The 17,934-nt window shown below is 37.9% G+C and overlaps 4 protein-coding genes across 10 annotated transcripts in view; 2 read left to right on the forward strand and 2 right to left on the reverse strand.

The window, feature by feature from the left end:
• LOC306987907 (SLAM family member 9-like) overlaps nucleotides 1-17,934 on the reverse strand; it is a 436,375-nt gene that overhangs the window by 115,432 nt on the left and 303,009 nt on the right. The window lies entirely within an intron of this gene.
• The window catches only part of LOC306987859 (uncharacterized protein), a 166,239-nt gene that overhangs the window by 45,970 nt on the left and 102,335 nt on the right, over nucleotides 1-17,934 (forward strand). The gene's annotated exons all lie outside the window — the stretch shown is intronic.
• On the reverse strand, nucleotides 1,263-6,641 carry LOC306987893 (uncharacterized protein). The gene is made up of 7 exons (XM_079592521.1): nucleotides 6,541-6,641; nucleotides 5,924-6,250; nucleotides 5,448-5,753; nucleotides 5,219-5,350; nucleotides 4,028-4,085; nucleotides 1,755-3,044; nucleotides 1,263-1,669 (listed from the first exon to the last, which is right to left on the reverse strand). Exons 1-6 carry the CDS (start codon nucleotides 6,587-6,589, stop codon nucleotides 2,939-2,941), a joined length of 978 nt encoding a protein of 325 aa, XP_079448647.1. The 5' UTR covers nucleotides 6,590-6,641; the 3' UTR covers nucleotides 1,263-1,669; nucleotides 1,755-2,938.
• LOC306987934 (uncharacterized protein) lies at nucleotides 7,373-16,259 on the forward strand. 7 transcript variants are annotated; one of them, XM_079592585.1, is made up of 8 exons: nucleotides 7,856-8,122; nucleotides 8,547-8,636; nucleotides 10,061-10,462; nucleotides 11,550-11,615; nucleotides 12,177-12,278; nucleotides 14,616-14,662; nucleotides 14,814-14,871; nucleotides 16,094-16,259. In XM_079592585.1, the coding sequence occupies exons 2-7, from the start codon at nucleotides 8,588-8,590 to the stop codon at nucleotides 14,838-14,840; spliced, it is 693 nt and encodes a 230-aa protein (XP_079448711.1). In that variant the 5' UTR covers nucleotides 7,856-8,122; nucleotides 8,547-8,587; the 3' UTR covers nucleotides 14,841-14,871; nucleotides 16,094-16,259. The 7 variants fall into 7 exon arrangements, with proteins under 7 accessions (XP_079448713.1, XP_079448711.1, XP_079448708.1 ...); XM_079592584.1 differs by lacking the exon at nucleotides 7,856-8,122 and having other exon boundaries at nucleotides 8,300-8,636; nucleotides 16,094-16,247; XM_079592587.1 differs by lacking the exons at nucleotides 14,814-14,871; nucleotides 16,094-16,259 and having other exon boundaries at nucleotides 7,373-8,122; nucleotides 14,597-14,662.

Consider the following 17,934-nt stretch of genomic DNA (forward strand, 5'->3'; position numbering starts at 1 on the left):
GTCAAAGGTGAATTAACGCTTTTGTTAACATTTTACACCAATACGTGGGCAGAATCATATCTTCACATGGACAGCCATTCATTTAGAAGATGTTGACAGATTTTTTCCCCATAGACTCTTAAAATAGACTCTTTTTTTCCCTGTAAAGGTTTTAATAGAGTCATTATGACTGACTCAATATCACGCCCACCGAGACAAAACTTAAAGGGGTCATGACATGTTTTTTTTTTATTTTATTATTATGTTCCCTTAGGTGCAATTATAGTATTACTATAGTTTTTTTTTTGTTTGTTTTTTTTAAATGTAGTGATTTATGACCTTTTCCCACCCTGTTTCTCATCCTCTGATTCAAACAGTCTGTTTTGAGGGTGTTTCCCCTTTAAGAGTTCAGTGTTAACGCCCACTGTTATGATTGGCTAACGTCAGTGCCTATGCATCAATTATTAACGCCCCCAGCCAGAACGTTTGCGGATTCAGCGTATTTAAAAAGTAGTTTAAAGTTTTAAATACATTACTTACAGTTTGCGTCGTCGTTGTTGAGCCCAGAATAGTCAAATAGCCCATTGCCAGCAAAGCCAGCATCATTTTGGGATTTGTTCTCAAAACAGTCATCCTTCAAATGTATAGAACAAACGCTTAAACTAACACTGCCGTGACTGGGACGTCCGCAAAAAATAAAGTGCATCCATTTTTCCCTGATGACTGGATCTTTCGCAGCGTATTCAAAGATGTTGTTTGTCCACAGCCAGGAACAGCACATCTGCGGCATCGTAATTTCCCTGTACACACACAGACCCACTCGCTGCCCGTCGACTGAACACTTGTGAGGCGCGCAGCGTGCGGGCGCGACAATGATACGAAATGAGCGTAGTTGTCTTGTGCTGGAGGCGGTCGTATGCAAACGCTGGTACGTCACTTCGTACCGTGACGTCACTTCTTACCATGGATCCAGAACGAGCTGTATTTAGAGCTTGATTAAATAAATGATTCGTTTATAATGGGGAGGACGTCTTAAGCTATGAAACTTGCAGGACGTTTTAATGGTACAAAGACCTCTTATATACCAAAAGATCAAGGCAAATTTGGTTTCTCATGTCATGACCCCTTTAACTAAATGTGGAGTTACTGCTTTTTGCCTTTGGAAAGCAGCACTGAAATTTTTTTTGCTACAAGTTACTCCTGAGACTGATGAAAATTAAAGAAATTATTTAATACTCTGACATCAGAATTATAATATAAACTTTGCAACAGTAAATTAACAGTAAATTCCGTTTATTCTTAAAAATGTCCCCATGACATTGACAGGAAAAAAACAGGATATGAACTTTATAAAAAAAGGTGTGATATAAAGAATAGATCTGCGTAGAAATAGCTTCTCGTATACTGGAGTTAGAAATAACCACTGAAACTAGCACTGCTTAACCTCCATATGTGAGGTCATGGAGAGAAGCGTATGCATTAGTATTGATAAGTAATAAGTATCGATTACGCATGATATTGTCACATGTTCACATTCACACAGTAACATATCACTGTCTAACTCTAAGATAATATTTTATCAGTCAGACTGTATTGATAGGTTCAGCATTTTGTAGTGAAGCTGTTTTATGTCGACTGTGACCTTCATATGAGCCGGAATGGAAAAAGCTCTTCAACGCTGTTCACACCTCTGACACACACACACACACACACACACACACACACACACACACACACACACACACACACACACACACACACACACACACACACACACACACACACATCAGTAGACACAGTCTCATAAACACGCTGTTTATCCACCTAACAAGTCAAACCACAATTGCAGCTCAGCAGTAAATAAATCCACCTCAGGTTTCAATGTGACTCAAACTGTTAGTGGGCCAGAAGCTCAAACTCACTGGGGTTTCCAAAAAAAGGTCAACTCCAGGTGTCATCTGACCGCTACTAAATCATGAGTTTCCTCATTGTTTAAGCCAAATCAACATTAGATGTTTCTGACTTCAGCTGGATTGAACCGGTGAGATCTGCTGCTTTCAGTCGGGGAGGAATTGAAAACAGAGACTTGAAGTCAAACACCTTCTGCTTCCTGTAGAGACGTGCGTAGGCAACTTTATCACAGATGGAGTGGATTAGATGCAAATACACAGACATCTCAGACGTTTTTCATGACAGTGTATTGGTTAATGCAGTGGTGTATGTGCAAGAATTAAGTTCAACATAAGAATATACTATTTGAATACCAATAAAGTCTGTCTATATCTTTTGTCAGTTTTATTTTGCTAAACAGGACACAATATTACATTAAGATTATGCTATATGATATTACTTTTTACTGTTATAGAAAATTGGCTGCATCTGAAATGGCATACTTGCCTACTATAGACAGTAAAAAAACAACAACAAAAAACAGTATAAGTAGGCTATGTCTGAATTCACAGTACTGAATAAAAGTCAAAAAGTACCCGGATTGTCTCATTGTCTTCGGTGAATCGGCCAATCGTGAAAAAGCTGTGGCCCTGTCCCAAATGGCACACTTCATGTGTGACCATAGTGTGTCCCATTTGTCATTTTAGGTTTCAGAAGGGTGCTTGTGAGCCCTTAGTGTCCGATATGCGCCCACAATGCACACTTTTGCCGAGCCGCACTGCACAGCAGACTTCTTCCCGACAGTCAAAGCGGCGTTACGTATCTAAAGTATGGACTTGGAGTAAGACAGCAAGGGCTTAAGCTTAATGTATACTTCATATTTTTTTCCTGTACACTAGCGTTTGTGGTACAGTCAAATGCGTAGCCTTTCAAACTATACTCCATTTGATAGCATGCGCAAGTCGACACATACACTCTAGAAAGTTTCATCTTAGTCCAGTGTCCTCTTTAGGTGTTGCATGTAGTGATAGTTAACAACCCCAAAACTCGTCTAGTTTTAAAGAACTTGTCAGCAGGAGTTGGAAAGCTTGTCGCAGGACGTTCTGGGTCCATTTTGGTAAATTCTTCTCGTGGCAAGGGGTGCATACTCTACTTGATCTTCCTCTTTGGCAAAACTTCACACGTACAAAACCCAAACAAAGTGTAAAAGACATAAAACATACAACATACAATGATTGTTTGATATTATATGGAAAAATATGGAGAGAGCATGTTTCACACATTCAACATAAGAAAAGAGGAAAAAAAAAAAAAAAAAAGGGGTTGGTTACCATAAGGGTGGAAAAGGAGGGCGTGTATGTGCGTGCGAGTGCCTGTGTGTGTGTGTGTGTGTGTGTGTGCGCGTATGAATAAACCTGTGTGTGTGTGTGTGTGTGTGAGTGCGTAGGAATAAACATGACCGTGCGTGTATGTTTGTGTATGATTAAGTGTTCTGTGTTTGAATGTTGAGATCAGCAGGACTGGTGTAGTATTGGTTGTTATAATTAAAGTTAAAGTACTGTCCCATAGTTATAGGAGGGGATGAGTTGGGTTGGGTTGGGTCAGGCTCAACGGATCTTTCCTCAGACTGCTCCAGCCCTCACCGGGGCCGAGGAACACAGTAAACCCAGGGGTGGAGTGGGGCTTCGTGGGGATGGGGGAAACCCAGAAATCCTCCCCACCTCTGCCCTCCCCTGCTCCCAACATCAGTTGTTGTCCTACTGACGGGCCAGCTCATTTACACACCCCACTGTCCCTGTAATATGTGCCTTCTAAGTCTAAATGAGGTCTAAGTGCATTAAAAGAGGTGCAGCGCAGGGGGTAGAACTTATTCAGATCCATCCCAAGCACCACCCTTTTCCCTATTGATTGTGTGATTAAATGTATGATGAGATGCATTAAAAAGAGGTAGAGGACAGCAGTGCAGAGCTTCTTCAGGCCCTCCACACAGCACATCCCAGTTCTTAAATATGTATGTGATTGTTGGTCATCTAAAATGAGGAGCATTAAAAAGTGAGGTCCTCTTTAAAATTCTGTAAATAATACAATAATAATAAAACACACACACACGCACACATATATGTTTTTATTTTTTTATAATTTTTATAACTCATCTTACCGTTTTATGTGCATTTCTTTTGATGAACGTTGGCTCATCTCTTTTTCAAGAGTCTGATCTGTTTAAACAAAAATAAAAGATACATTAAACAACAACAACAATTTATTCTTAACTACAGTAGATCTGACTTTTCACAACATACTGTATGTGTTATTATTAGGGCTGTCAAAGCATTAAAGGGGGTGTACAGTATGTATGGATTTTCATGTAGGCCTATTAATCACATATTTATTGGCAATGTGTGAAACTTAAAAAACAAGACTTTCTCTGACTTCCTGTTTGTCTACAAAAGCCTGTAGACTGATTTCTATGTGAAGAACTCTGGACGTTTTTGGCGGGAAAAATGAAAAGGATGTGATGGTTACATGCACTCCCGAGAGCCTTTTCCGTTCAATGAGACATAAAATGAATACAATGTTCAGGATAATGCTGAAAGAGCTGTTCTGTACTGCACTGTCAATGTGTCATGCAAAGAAAAGGTATTAATTCAATAGTACCTCATATAGATCTATGTAGTCACTGCTATTCTAGAAATTAATGTAAACACCAGCTGAGTTCTGCATATTTTGCACACGTATCATACGCAGATTTGCATTTCTGTCTTGTCTTCAAATCAAATCAAATCACTTTTATTGTCACATCACTAACATGTACCATGGCAAGTAAAATTCGAGTCTTTGTACGTACCCTGTGTTTTAATGCATTTTGAGAAATTTTATATTAAATAATTTAAAGGAACACTCCACCGTTTTTTTTCATATTAAACTATGTTATTCCCTTAACTAAGACGAGTTGATACATACCTCTCTCCTGATGATATTACTGCGCCGAGTCGAAGTGCTGCACGTGCTATTCCGCCATACATTATAGTTATCCATTTTACCCGCTTAGAAAAGCGCCACGTTTTATTTTGTGTAACCATACTTGGTTGTGTAACTCGTGTAACTGTATTTAAATAAGGGAAACGTGGAGGTGTTTGGTAGCTTCTAACTTCATCTCTGTTTGGATCCTAATGAATGAACTGGGCTAAGCTAAGTGCTATCAAAGTTTCGCCGCGCGTACCAGAGCGATTGAGTGCACGCACTGAGACGAGAGAGGTATGCATCAACTCGTCTTAGTTAAGGGAATAACATAGTTTAATATGAAAAAACGGTGGAGTGTTCCTTTAATAAATAAATGCCAAACACTTACCTTCTTGATCAGTTTTTCTACATTTCCTGCAAAGACAAAATATCCCGACTGCAGCAACAATCATCAGAGATCCAGCAGAGATCAACACTATCAGAGACACTGGAGGAGGAGAAGGAGACTGTGTGTCCGGCTCTGTAATGATAAACAAAGAAGTGAACACATCTGATCTACAACAGAAGACAGAGATCAGGTCAGTAAACACACACATATATGATCAGTGCTGTGGTACCTGCACATGTGTGGCAGAGTGTGTGGATGTCCAGATGTGTGGTCTGGTTGCTGATGGGATTGTTCAGCACACAGCTGTAGGTGTTTTTATCCTGATATTCCACCTCCAGAGGTAGAGAGAGACTGATGCTGAGATCACACACACTGATGCTGGACAATACACTGATTCCTGCGTACCAGGAGAGAGTCGCATCACACACATTCAACACTGATGAACACACCAGTGAACATGATGATGATGATGATGATGATGATGAAGATGAACAGTTAGAAGAGTTACTGATGATGACAGGAACCGGCAGACGAGCTGAGAAAGATTAGAATAAATCATATCAGTAAATAAAAGGGCAGCTTTTTTTACTGTGTTTTAATGAGTTGAGAAAGTTTGTGATGTCACAATACACTGCTCAAAACGAAAGTATTCAATAGACTGAAAAGGAAAGTAAAAAATAAGTGTGTAAAAATGATTTAACTTACCATAGACAGTGAGATTGAAACTCTTTCTTACACTGTTGGTCTGAAGTTGATAATCTCCAGCATGTTCAGTTGTGGTGTGTGTGATGGTCAGAGATCCAGTTTGATCGTCCAGCTTCAGTCTGTCTCTGAATCTCCCATCAGGACCATCTTCATAAACAGTCATGGTGTCGGCCAGTACATCGATTTGAGCTATTAAAGTGTTTTCATCTCCAAACCTCCACAGAATCAGATCATCATCCATCATTTCAGTGAGACTAGAGTTTAGAGAGACTGAATCTCCCTCCGTCACTGACACTGACTTCACTGCATCTGTACCTGCAAACACTCCTGGAGAACAGAGATTTTTACAGATCAAGTGTCCCAGATAACTTTATGTTGGTTTACATAGGATCAGTACCATGTAAAAGTAAAATGAAGAACAGAAGAAGCCAAACGAATGAACAACTAAATTAACATAAATTAAAAGCTAAAATCTCTAAAGTTAATCTGATGATAGTCCTGAATCCAAAGGAGAATTTATAAATAATACTTGATCATTTTCAAAATATCTGAAAATAATGCATCTCCATGTTATTACTCTGTATAAAAACTAAATAAAAAACACATGTATTACTTACCAGACAGTGTGTAAATCCACAAGCAGAACAGAACGACAACATGAACCATTTCTTTGAGCACAATATGCCTAAGATGTGAATGCGCTGGAAGTGTCTGAAAACAGACTGCTTCTTCGACATAGCAGAAGTGAGATATAATCTAGTGTGTGTGTGTGTCTGTGTGTGTGTGTGTGTGTGTGTGTGTGTATCCTCAAATCCTCCCCCAAAGCTGACCACACATCACTGAAAGACCACATATTTCACAATATTCAATAAATCTTCTAGCTTTCAATACTTACTGTTCTTGCAGGTGGAAAATGATCTCCAACATAGACATATACATATAATATACATATACATATATAGGGGAGAGCGGGGCACAACCTAACGCATTTTGGTTTTGGCTCAATTATTAAAAAAATAATTAGGTTAGATTATTTTATTTTTTTACACAAGAAACATACACATCTCTGCTACAAATGAACACTTAAAGTTTTTTTCTAGGACCTTCCATTTTCGTACAGTTGCACTGAAAGTGACAGAAGTGCAAATGTTACAACTTACCCCATATGCGGGGTTAGTTGTAACAGACAGAGGGGTTAGTTGTAACACTTGTGTGTAACACACATAATTCAGTACTATTTTATCTGTATAGTTTGATATTGTTTGTACATCTGTATAGATAGATAACCATACATACATCCCTAATCCAATCATCCTTCTATTATGGATCAATATCATGGATAGAGATATAGGAAAGGGCTGAACAGTTTTGCATGCAAAATTATTATTATTATTAATAGTAACAGTAATAATAATAAAAAACAAGCTTAACACATTTTAAAGTGTTTATTACATGAAAACAGGCAATATTTTTAATAAATAAACAAGTGATCAATATAGTAAACAAATCCCATAGCCTACAATATTGTGAACACTTGGCGGCTTAGTTGTAACACTGTGTTACAACTAACCCCGCTGTGTAAAAAATATTTTAAACCTAGCTAACAGTTGCTAGGAGTTGCTGACATGTTTCAAAATGGTGCCATGTTTTAGCCAACAAGACAGTGATTAAGGCAATATAAAGTTAGATTTGGTGACGTACACACACAACTCAGAAACAGAAAAATACGTATGATGAAAAAAAATACTAACATGGTGTCAAAACACTCTTTGTCCCGTATCTTCACAAAATATTACCAAAAATTTTCACAAATCCACGAGAGACCGTCTTCTGTCAGCGAGAGAAAAAGATCGTAAACACAACCCGCGTGACCCTGAGTAACTACGTAAAAGGTCCGTGTTACATTTAGCCCCGCGTTAGGTTGTGCCCCGCGCTCCCCTACATACACACACACACACACACACACACACACACACAAACACACCAATTATTCAAAGGCCTTACCTGTATTTTGAAGTATACATTGCTTTGTGTAGTTTTTATGGTTAAAAATAAGCGTCCATAAACTTCATGAATAGGGGAATGCATGAATCCTGCCTTCGACTTATTTGAATGTTTCCCTAAAATCAATGATGATGATGATGAATCATCTTATTTCAATTGAAATGGTGCTTTGCGTGGAGGGAGCCAAATAGCGAGGTTGGTGTATTCATGTTAGTTCAGTCATAGGCCCTACCTAAGACTTTAAAGCAGTTTCACTATACTGCGTCACAGGCATTCAGTGATTCACATCACGTTCTGCTAAGGAAAAACACGTGGCTTTTTTTTTTTTTTTTTTTAGGTCTGTTTAAATATAATATGTAGCTTATATTCAAAGACACAACATATTTTTTTCGAAAATAATGTTATGTAGGCTATTTTACACTGTGTGTGTGCTTGACGATCCCGCATTTGCTTTCGCTTTTTGTTGCTATCTCCCAGTACAGTAGGCTACTGTCACGTGATTTAGCCTAGAAACAAAGATTATTGCCATTTTATGTTGTGCCTATAGGTGTAGCCTATATATTATCCGACATATATATTTACATTGAATATCAAATATATCGAGTTTTTTGGGGGGCAGGAAAAAATACAGACTCCATAGCAACAGAAGAAACACCGCAGATGATGGGACGCTGGATTTTGCTCAATCTGTGCGTTTTACTCGCCGATGGTAAGATATTATACTATTTTTTGTAATCCTTTTCATCGATGAGAAATTACAGTTTTATTGTCAACTCCTAAAGTCTTATATTGTAGCCTATAGCCTAGGATACTCAGTGTTTTAAATAATTTAGTAGGCTATTTCTTTGATATATGAGGCTTCATGCTCCGGACTAGGAATTGGCGAGTGATGTTAAAACGAGTATGATGGTTTTGTTCTTATTACATCAAATCTCTAATTTGATTCGTAATCATCATTGGGTAAAATGAAACGTATCGAACGCAGTATAGCCTACCGAAAATGACTGACATTTAATTGATCAAAATAATGAAGGCTACTAGAGTTCCACAACGCTAAATATCAGATCATGAGAGCAGATAGGTAGCAGGAAGTTGATCAGTGAACGAGATATCCCATTTAGCGTTGCCCAGCACTGCATGACGGCAGAATGTCATATAGATATGGTCTGGACTCTATCGCAGCTTTTCTTGACCAAGGAACGCCCAAGAGGACATTTGACTGACATGTAACAGTTTTGTTCCACTTCATGTTTAGTGGTGCATGATTCATTCATTCAAGAATGTTGTGCAAGTTTACTGCAACAATGTTAGTAAGCGCTCATTGTTACGGTAGTAAAGACAACGTATTTTCTTCTTCCACGAGGGATTTTGGCGTCACGGTATTTGTTAACTTGCAGGCGGAGTGTTCCAGAAAAGTGTGCCAAATGCATCGGCTGCACACTTGCACTCTCACTTGCACGCTCAGACACCAGCGCTTCCTCTGCACGTGACGTCACGTGTCACTGCACAGCTCCCAATGTCATTCAAAATCGTTGCTGTAAGTAGGCTATATATAAATATATATGCTTTTTCAATATATGATAATACGTTTTACGTTAATTTACACGACTTTTAATCTCTGATATACAAATATTCCTAACAAGCCAACCACTCACAGTCTTAAATACATAAATGAAACTATTTTGTGGTATATAAACTGTCTTTACATGGCTTCCCACCTGGAAAGAACCTATATAAACATATAGGTTTTGATATAGGTTTTTAATATATGTGACATATATAAAATTGGCTGTTTTCCTATATTATATGTACATAAAGACTTAAAAGTAGTTGATGATGATAAAGACAATATTTGCATGCACACGCTTTGTAACGGTGTAAATTGCGTTTCAAGCATGAGACAAAAAAATATTTAAAACATTTACAGTTTACACTTGTGCAAAATGTCTGAGAGTGCAAGTGCAACTTGCAAGTCTGCAGCCAGACGCTATTGGAGAAATTCAGCAAATACATTTCAGAAATACACACACACACACACACACACACACACACACACACACACACACACACACACACACACACACACACACACACACACACACAAGAAGCCTAATTGTTTATTTGTGTCCTCAGGTGTGTTTGGTGATGAACTGATTACAGTGTCCGTGATGGAGGGAGATTCTGTCACTCTAAACACTGGTGTTACCAAACAACAGCGTGACAAGATGCTGTGGTATTTTGAAGACACTCGCATAGCTCTGATCAACGGGAATCCGAATACGAGCTGTTTATATGATGGTGAAGACGGGAGATTCAGAGACAGACTGGAGGTGGACTATGAGACCGGATCTCTGACCATCACACACATCAGATCTGAACACGCTGGACGTTATGAAGCAGAGCTCATCAGAAGCGAAAGTTCAGGCAAAAGGCAAAGTTTAAACAGAAACCGCAAGTGTGACAGCACAAAAATCACCAGAAAGATCAGCAGCTCTCATGATGACACCATAAAAACATTCAGTGTGATCATCATTGGTGAGTCACTCAATGTTATTTACCTAAGTTTTTTTTTTTTTAAGGAATGAAATATTAGAAAAAAACACAATCAACGTCATTGGCATGCGGTCACATTTCTGTTTAGTTAGTTTCATTTTCATGGACGTTTAGTTTAGTTTTGACTTTCAACATGTTTCTTTGTCTTTATAACCCGACACTCATAGACTATTCCTACAGCTGATTGTCATTTAGTCTGATTCCTCTTTGTATTTAAGTTCCTCCATTCATTCTCTGTGGTCGGTTGCTGAATGTGTTAGTGTTCGTACAAGAGCTTGTGTTTGTGTGTCGCTCCGCTTGGACTGCTCTGTGTTTATTCTTGGATTAAAAACCTTTGTTTTGGAAACCTCTTCACCTTCTTCATCTTCTCCCTGCCATAGTGTGACACATAGAGGATGTTTCTGAAATATATCAGAGGAAGTGTTACTGAACTCAGACCTATATATCTGGGCTGGCAGCAAAGGACACACATGCACTGTGTACCTGTGAAAACACTGAAATAATAAGAGACAGACAAAATGAGTGTCGTTCCCTTGGCGCGTCAGTTTACTTCTGAGATCGCACCTGGGAGAAAGCTAGTCTCTATAGTGTGCTACACAAGAGCGCTCCGGCGCCATCTGATGGTGTGGCGGTGAACTGATTCTGTTGGTGTTCACATAAAAAAAATAGGGGGGTGTTCAATTAATTATTTGTTAAAACAATGTCTGATGTGGTGTATTTGTCATAAGAGATGTTGAAACGGTTATTTGTATATTCTGAATATTTAATATTACACATCTTTTCAAATCTTGTATTATAAAGTTTCATGTACAAAAAAACTTAAAGTCCATGAAAATGAAACTGACTAAACAGAATTGTGACAGCTGTACATTGAATAGTTCATCAACATACAAACTGCATTTTTTTATGACTATGCTCAATCATTTTCAGGAGAAATATTTTGCGAATAATTAAATGTATGACATTATTGAAATCCTGTGATCCTACATTCATGTCTTTGTAATCTTTCATCAAAAGAGTTCATCAAAAACATAAATTCTTGTGTTCTTTTGCTTTTATTTTTGATTAGCTTCTCTGTCTGATCAAGACGAAACCAATGAAGAAACCCATTTGGAGAAGCGGGAGATTGACTTGAGTATGTTTTCTCCCTTTCTTTTTTTATCTATTAATTTATTGCATAACATGTAGTACAGTTTATTTATGCACTGTCGGAGCTTGACTTTATAGTTCACTTAAAACGATATTGCCATTGTTCTTTTAAACACATTTCAAATATCTATAAATATTGTTTGTCAAACTTTATCTTAAAAACCTACTTATAATAACAATGTCAGAAATAATTAACGCTGATGGATACATATACTGGAAAGGCAAACAGAAACATGTCGGCTGAACAAACAGATGTAAAGTTCATGATGTCAGGCGTCTCTCGACATATGGTTTACTCTTCCATAGATTTGAAGCACAGATAGTTTAGTTGTAAACAGGGGAAGTTAATCTCTAATTCTCCTGTGGAAAAATGATTTAGTAACATACCCAAATTTCATAAACTGTTATGGGATTATTTCACTTTGGAATAGAGGAGTAAGCATTTCTCATCTCCAATTTGGACATGTAAAAGTGTCCTAGAGAATATATTCAAAGAATATTGCATAAACAGTCATATTCTCTCGCACTAATGGCTGTTTGTCTTCAGATTCAGGTTTGTCAGCTGTTATCGCAGGAATAAGTGTTGCTGTTCTGCTGCTGGTGTCTGCATTTGCTGGTGTGATGTACTATCGCCACAGGAGCTCAAAGGGTAAGTATTATACGGATACTATAGTGAGAGGAAAATATTATGGGGCCACATTTACTAAACAGGGCAACTTAGCTTGAGAGCTCATTTCCAAAACATCAGCGCATTGATGTGAGTGTAAAGTTCTGTGTGTGATCTACTGACGACGGCAAATTAAAGAACACAGACGCAGTCGGATCATTTCCATAATGCCCAACACAATCCACCAAGAGCAGCGCAAATTAGAGTCTGGTTTGTTGGGTGGTAAATAATGCTGCAAACACCAGTTCATTGACGAGCGTAAACTGTAGTAAATCACCTTGCATGATTCTTTGAAATACTCTCCTCTCATAAATTTGCGTCTGAAAGGGAAACTCCTACATATGCATATGCAATAAGATCAGCTGCAAAAATAACTTTGCAACTAATTTTTCACTGCGTGTCTTTAGTAAATCCTGACAGAAGTTTTTAAACGCCAAAAAAAGGTTTGCACTGCAACAAGCTGTTAGTAAATCTGGCCCTATGTGTTTTACACACAATTATTACAATGCTCTCTAGAATACTTGATTCTGATTGGTCAGTCGCGACATTCAAAGGTCATCAATAGCAACGCTCTTTGGACGAATTCCAAACAGTGTTTTTGCGCACTTGAAGGCGTTTGTAGCGGTGTTCAAAAGTGAACAACTGAATGAAAACTGTGATTTTTGTTTTGTTTGTGATGTATTAAAACACTCGTTGTGCATTTCAAATGTTGTTAAGACATGTGTTTAATACTAGATACATTCAGTGTTGGGGAAAGGTACTTTTACAATATTGCGTTACTCCATAAAAAAAAGTAAATAATTGAATTATTTAGTTATTTTTCATGGAAAGTAATGCACTGTTACGTTTGCATTACTTTTTCTCACCTGCGCTGGGCTTGCTGGGTTTGTTTTGTAATAACCTAAAAAAACAACAATCAAAGTTGTATTTTTGGCAAATGTTAAGGCCCTTTCACATCAAAAGTTAAATGCATAACCCTCAGCTGTAAATGTAAATGCAAATTCACGCCTGTACAGTAGAGGGCGCCGCTCAGACAAACATCACAGCTGTGCTGCCATTCTAGATTACAGAAGAATAGGATGCAGGAGAAGACAGTTTAATAATAAAAATGAAAAATATTTTATGTTTATCTAAAGTCACTGTTAGTATGATTGAATTGGATCATTGGTTAATAAAGTGAGATTAAAGACAAATTATATTTGTATTACTTAACATGTTTAATTATTGCAGGTTCACGTAATATTCTGAATCTGTTTTTGAGTACGTGTAATGAGTAAAAGCCTGTTCACATTTAGACTAGAACATCATGTGGACACACAACGCCTCTGCATTACTCATGATTTCTCTCAACATGAGGACAGGAGAGCTGTCTGTCAATAAATTGTCACGACACGCACACAAAGTGGTAAGATCCAATTGCAGTTTTAATAGGGTAATCCGTAATCGTAATCCAGCCAGGCAAAGGGTCAAAATCCATACAAAGACAGTCCAAAACAAGAAACAAACAAGAACAGAACTTTGAAGTGCAACGTGACATTAAACAACGACTCCATGACAAGTACTAGAACAGACAGGGTATATATACACGACCACTAACAAGGTGACGGGAGACAGCTGTGTGCAATGAAACAATGAGTGACAGAACAGGATGATGGGAAATACAGTTCCAGAAGTAATGGTGACAGTATGGGGAAGAGACCTCTAGTGGACACCCGGGGAAACACAAACCAGACACTGTGACATAAATGGGACAAAAAAAACTTGTTACTTTATTGGTTACTTGAAAAAGTAATCTGGTTATGTAACTCGTGTTATGTGTAATGTGTTACCCCAACACTGGATACGTTTTGTGACTTGGGGAGAGCGGGACACAACTTTGTGTGTGTGTGTGTGTGTGTGTGTGTGTGTGTGTGTGTGTGTGTGTGTGTGTGTGTGTGTGTGTGTGTAGGTGTGTAGGTGTGTAGGTGTGTGGAGTTGTTTCTGTTTGCCTCAGACGTCTCGTCTCGCCCGCGGACCGTTGGCTGAATTTCTCCAATAGTTGCACTTGCACGCTCAGACACCAGCGCTTCCTCTGCAAGTGGTGTCACTTGCAATCAACACAAATTAACCCGAAATATTTTTTAACTGAAATCAGTTCATTCGCATTGTATTGACGCTGTTAAAGTACTTACATGCTATAACGCCACCGAAATTTCCCCCGAAAAGTTATATTTTGCAGCTTGTGTTCATCACAAAATTATTGTTGTGTGCTTGCGTTCATTATCAGATAGGCCTACTGAGTGTTTGATTTTGTGTATGAGTTTGTTTTTTTGAAAGCAGCCAGGGATAAAATCAAAAGACCTTACAAAGAACTGGAAAAAGATGAGGTAAGATACTGTACTGAACTATTATAGATCTATGTTTGATTTCATCTGCACCGGCATACTCATCCTAATAGCAAATCAAATCATTTACCAGAATATAATTCACTGATAGATGACAGATGTGCTGATTGTGTGTCTCTCTCTCTCCTTACAGAATAAAAATACAGAACGTGTGATTTGAGAGGATCCCAACAGTGTCCGGCTATAACATAGTAGGCTACTTAATAATATTTAATATATGAAATATATCTTTTGTTTTTGAACTGGAATTTGAGGAATGTAACTCTATTAATGTTAAAGCACTGTTTACCTGTGAATGATCTAAGGGTGTCTATGTTGTGTTTTATTTCCTTGGATTATAAAATTAATTATAAAAATTATTTATTATTTTTATCATATATATATATCTTTTTTTTTCTCGCTCTTTGCAATGCTTGCTATTGTTCTACAGTCTAATGATTGTGTGGTTTTGAGGGATATTTTCTTAATTTAAAAATGTTTGTAACGTCATTCGTTACAAGCTGTAAACCACATGTTAACTGTGTGACAGTCACTCCTGGCCACCCGTGACCCGTCCCGCTTTGCGTAGCACAGCATCACCCCTTGTCCCGCACGTCGCATATTGAGAAAATGTCCCGCATTTTCATCAGTCTGTTGGTTTTTAATTATCATATTAAGAAAATGTTCATGCGTTCTTTTGCCTTTTTCAGAAAGTGTCAAGTTATTCATAAAAAGAGGTTCGTACACAACGTCTTCGGAGCCTGACTTTATTTAGCAACTCAGTACAGTCATACATGTAAATCACTATTATAGATTAAAATGTTATTTGTATTCAATGCCACAAGATAACTATTCACATTGGCTGCCAGAAAGAGAGAAAAAATAATACATAACGCACATCAAATGCACACATTTCTATCATGAATATGAATATCATTAATATAGATTTCTAAATCTTTCCAGAATAGTCTTATAGTAGACTAATAGACTTACAGTAGACACAATAAAACAGATTGACAATAACTGGACAAATTCAATGTAAATCTGCTCTGTTATTGAACATCACTGACCAGAAGAACAGCAGCCAGTTATCACTCTGTTGCATGTAGATGAGATTTTGCAGGACAATGTGGGACACGTGAGAGAGAGGTAAATGTACTACTATTATGTTACATAATATACTATGTAAATATTGAAAAAATACGTCAAGCAGTTGTTAACCTGTCTTTTTTTTTGCCTGTACTACTGTGAAATAAAATTAAATATTAAATAACATTCATAGTTTTAGCCTCAGAGTGAGAGAATAGGTAAGCAAAGCTTCGTTTGCCATCACTAAACAATTAGACCAGACATATTTTCATCTTTACGATTAAAAATCCAATATATGCCACAATTTTTATATCTCTTCTGTTTTCTCCATTTTACCTCTTGAAGCTCTGACGTCATTGACCAGAAGAACAGCAGCAGCCGCAGAAGCCACGCCCATCCGCGCAGTGACGACCAATCGCAGCACAGCTTCAACTGAATCACAGCAGGGGGCGTGGACCTCTGGGGAAACTAATGAAACAAATGATAAAATAAATGTAGATTTTCAACAAGTTGACTTTAGTCTTTCATGAATTTAAAAAGATAACATTTTCTGCTCCACCCAAGAAATAAAACCGTTTTAAAAACATGAGATGACAGAAGCTTGTCAGGCATGTAATAAGTCTCGATAAAATCAACACATTAGTGAATGAATGTGAATTATATCAGTGCTGTCGTACCTGCACATTCATGGCAGAGACATCATTCTTCATCACTTACCGCAGTTCTGTTTTTTCTTTTCCACTTCATCTTGCTTTTTTCCCCGCTTCTGGCTTCCAGATGGTGTTCCTCTTCGTGTTTAATACATGAATTCATGCATTTCTGGCTAGGATTCGAAAATAGCTATAGAAACGCGAGTAAGCAGCGGCAGTTAGAAAAAAGCGCCAAAGGCTGCAATAGTATAAACAGCATTAAGAGAGGGGGCCCCACTAAGGGGTATGCGGAGGTGTGGCAGCGTCACTGCTTGTTAGTGCTATATTAATAGGAACATTTTTGATTGTTTAAATGATCGATCCTCGGGGGCCCCCTCAAAATGCGGGGCCCCAGGCAATTGCCTGCCTTGCCTGTCCTTGCAGCGCCTCTGGGTCCAATGAACATACGCAAACATCATCGCAAACTTGTTTTGAACGACATGAGCTCTCGACCTGTGGTTAGAAGCAGTTTCTTGTTTGCATTACATGTGGACTTAATAAACCCGTGTCTCGAGCCAAATAAGCATGATGACGTTCAGTACAATCTGTATATTTTATTTAGAATACATATATGTAATTTATTCAGTTTGTCAAGAAATTTAAAGCGTCATTTTTGAAGTGCTCTAACAAAGAACGAGCCTATGATTGAATCTGGATTCATTCGATCTCAACCTATTTTTTCATTAAAAGTATCATTCCAGCACAGCGTGACATCATAAACCAACGTGGTTTAACGACCAATTTACGACAATTGTCTCATCCTTAAGATAATCTTTTTAATTTTTCACATACTGAAATTTTATAATTTGAGATCACAGAAATACTTACTAAACACAATTGAACATATAGATTGTTGATTATTTATCCAGATTTGTTTATTCTCTCGTTTCTCAGCTCGTCTGCCTGTTCCTGTCATCATCTTCATCATCATGGTGTGTTCATCAGTGTTGAATGTGTGTGATGCGACTCTCTCCAGGTACGCAGGAATCAGTGTATTGTCCATCATCAGTGTGTGTGATCTCAGCATCAGTCTCTCTCTACCTCTGGAGGTGGAATATCAGGATAAAAACACCTACAGCTGTGTGCTGAACAATCCAATTCTGACAACACCCACAATTAGTACCAATTAAAGGCTGTGTTGCAGGTTTAATTTTTCAATGAATTTGTGCAATTTGCTTGTTGGTAATGAACATTTAAACTGTTATCCATTGTATTTTATGTTGTTGGGTATCACAAAACGGAATATAATGCGAAAAAGTAGGTAGGCTACTATCTTACAGCGGCAACGATTCTCCTTTCCGCCACAATTGCATGACGTCACCTTGGGGAGAGAGTTTACCAAAGCCCGCCTTGAGAGTGACTAGAGAGACGAGTAGTAGACGAGTATTCAGATTATAGAACATGATTATTGCAACACATCTCTAGTCACCTATAACCGTTTAAGTTGGTTCATAAGACTTTGTGAAAAAAATAAACAAACAACATACTCGTGCGTGC

Source organism: Phoxinus phoxinus, assembly GCF_949152265.1.
Source record: "Phoxinus phoxinus genome assembly, chromosome: 20".
NCBI lineage: Eukaryota > Metazoa > Chordata > Actinopteri > Cypriniformes > Leuciscidae > Phoxinus > Phoxinus phoxinus.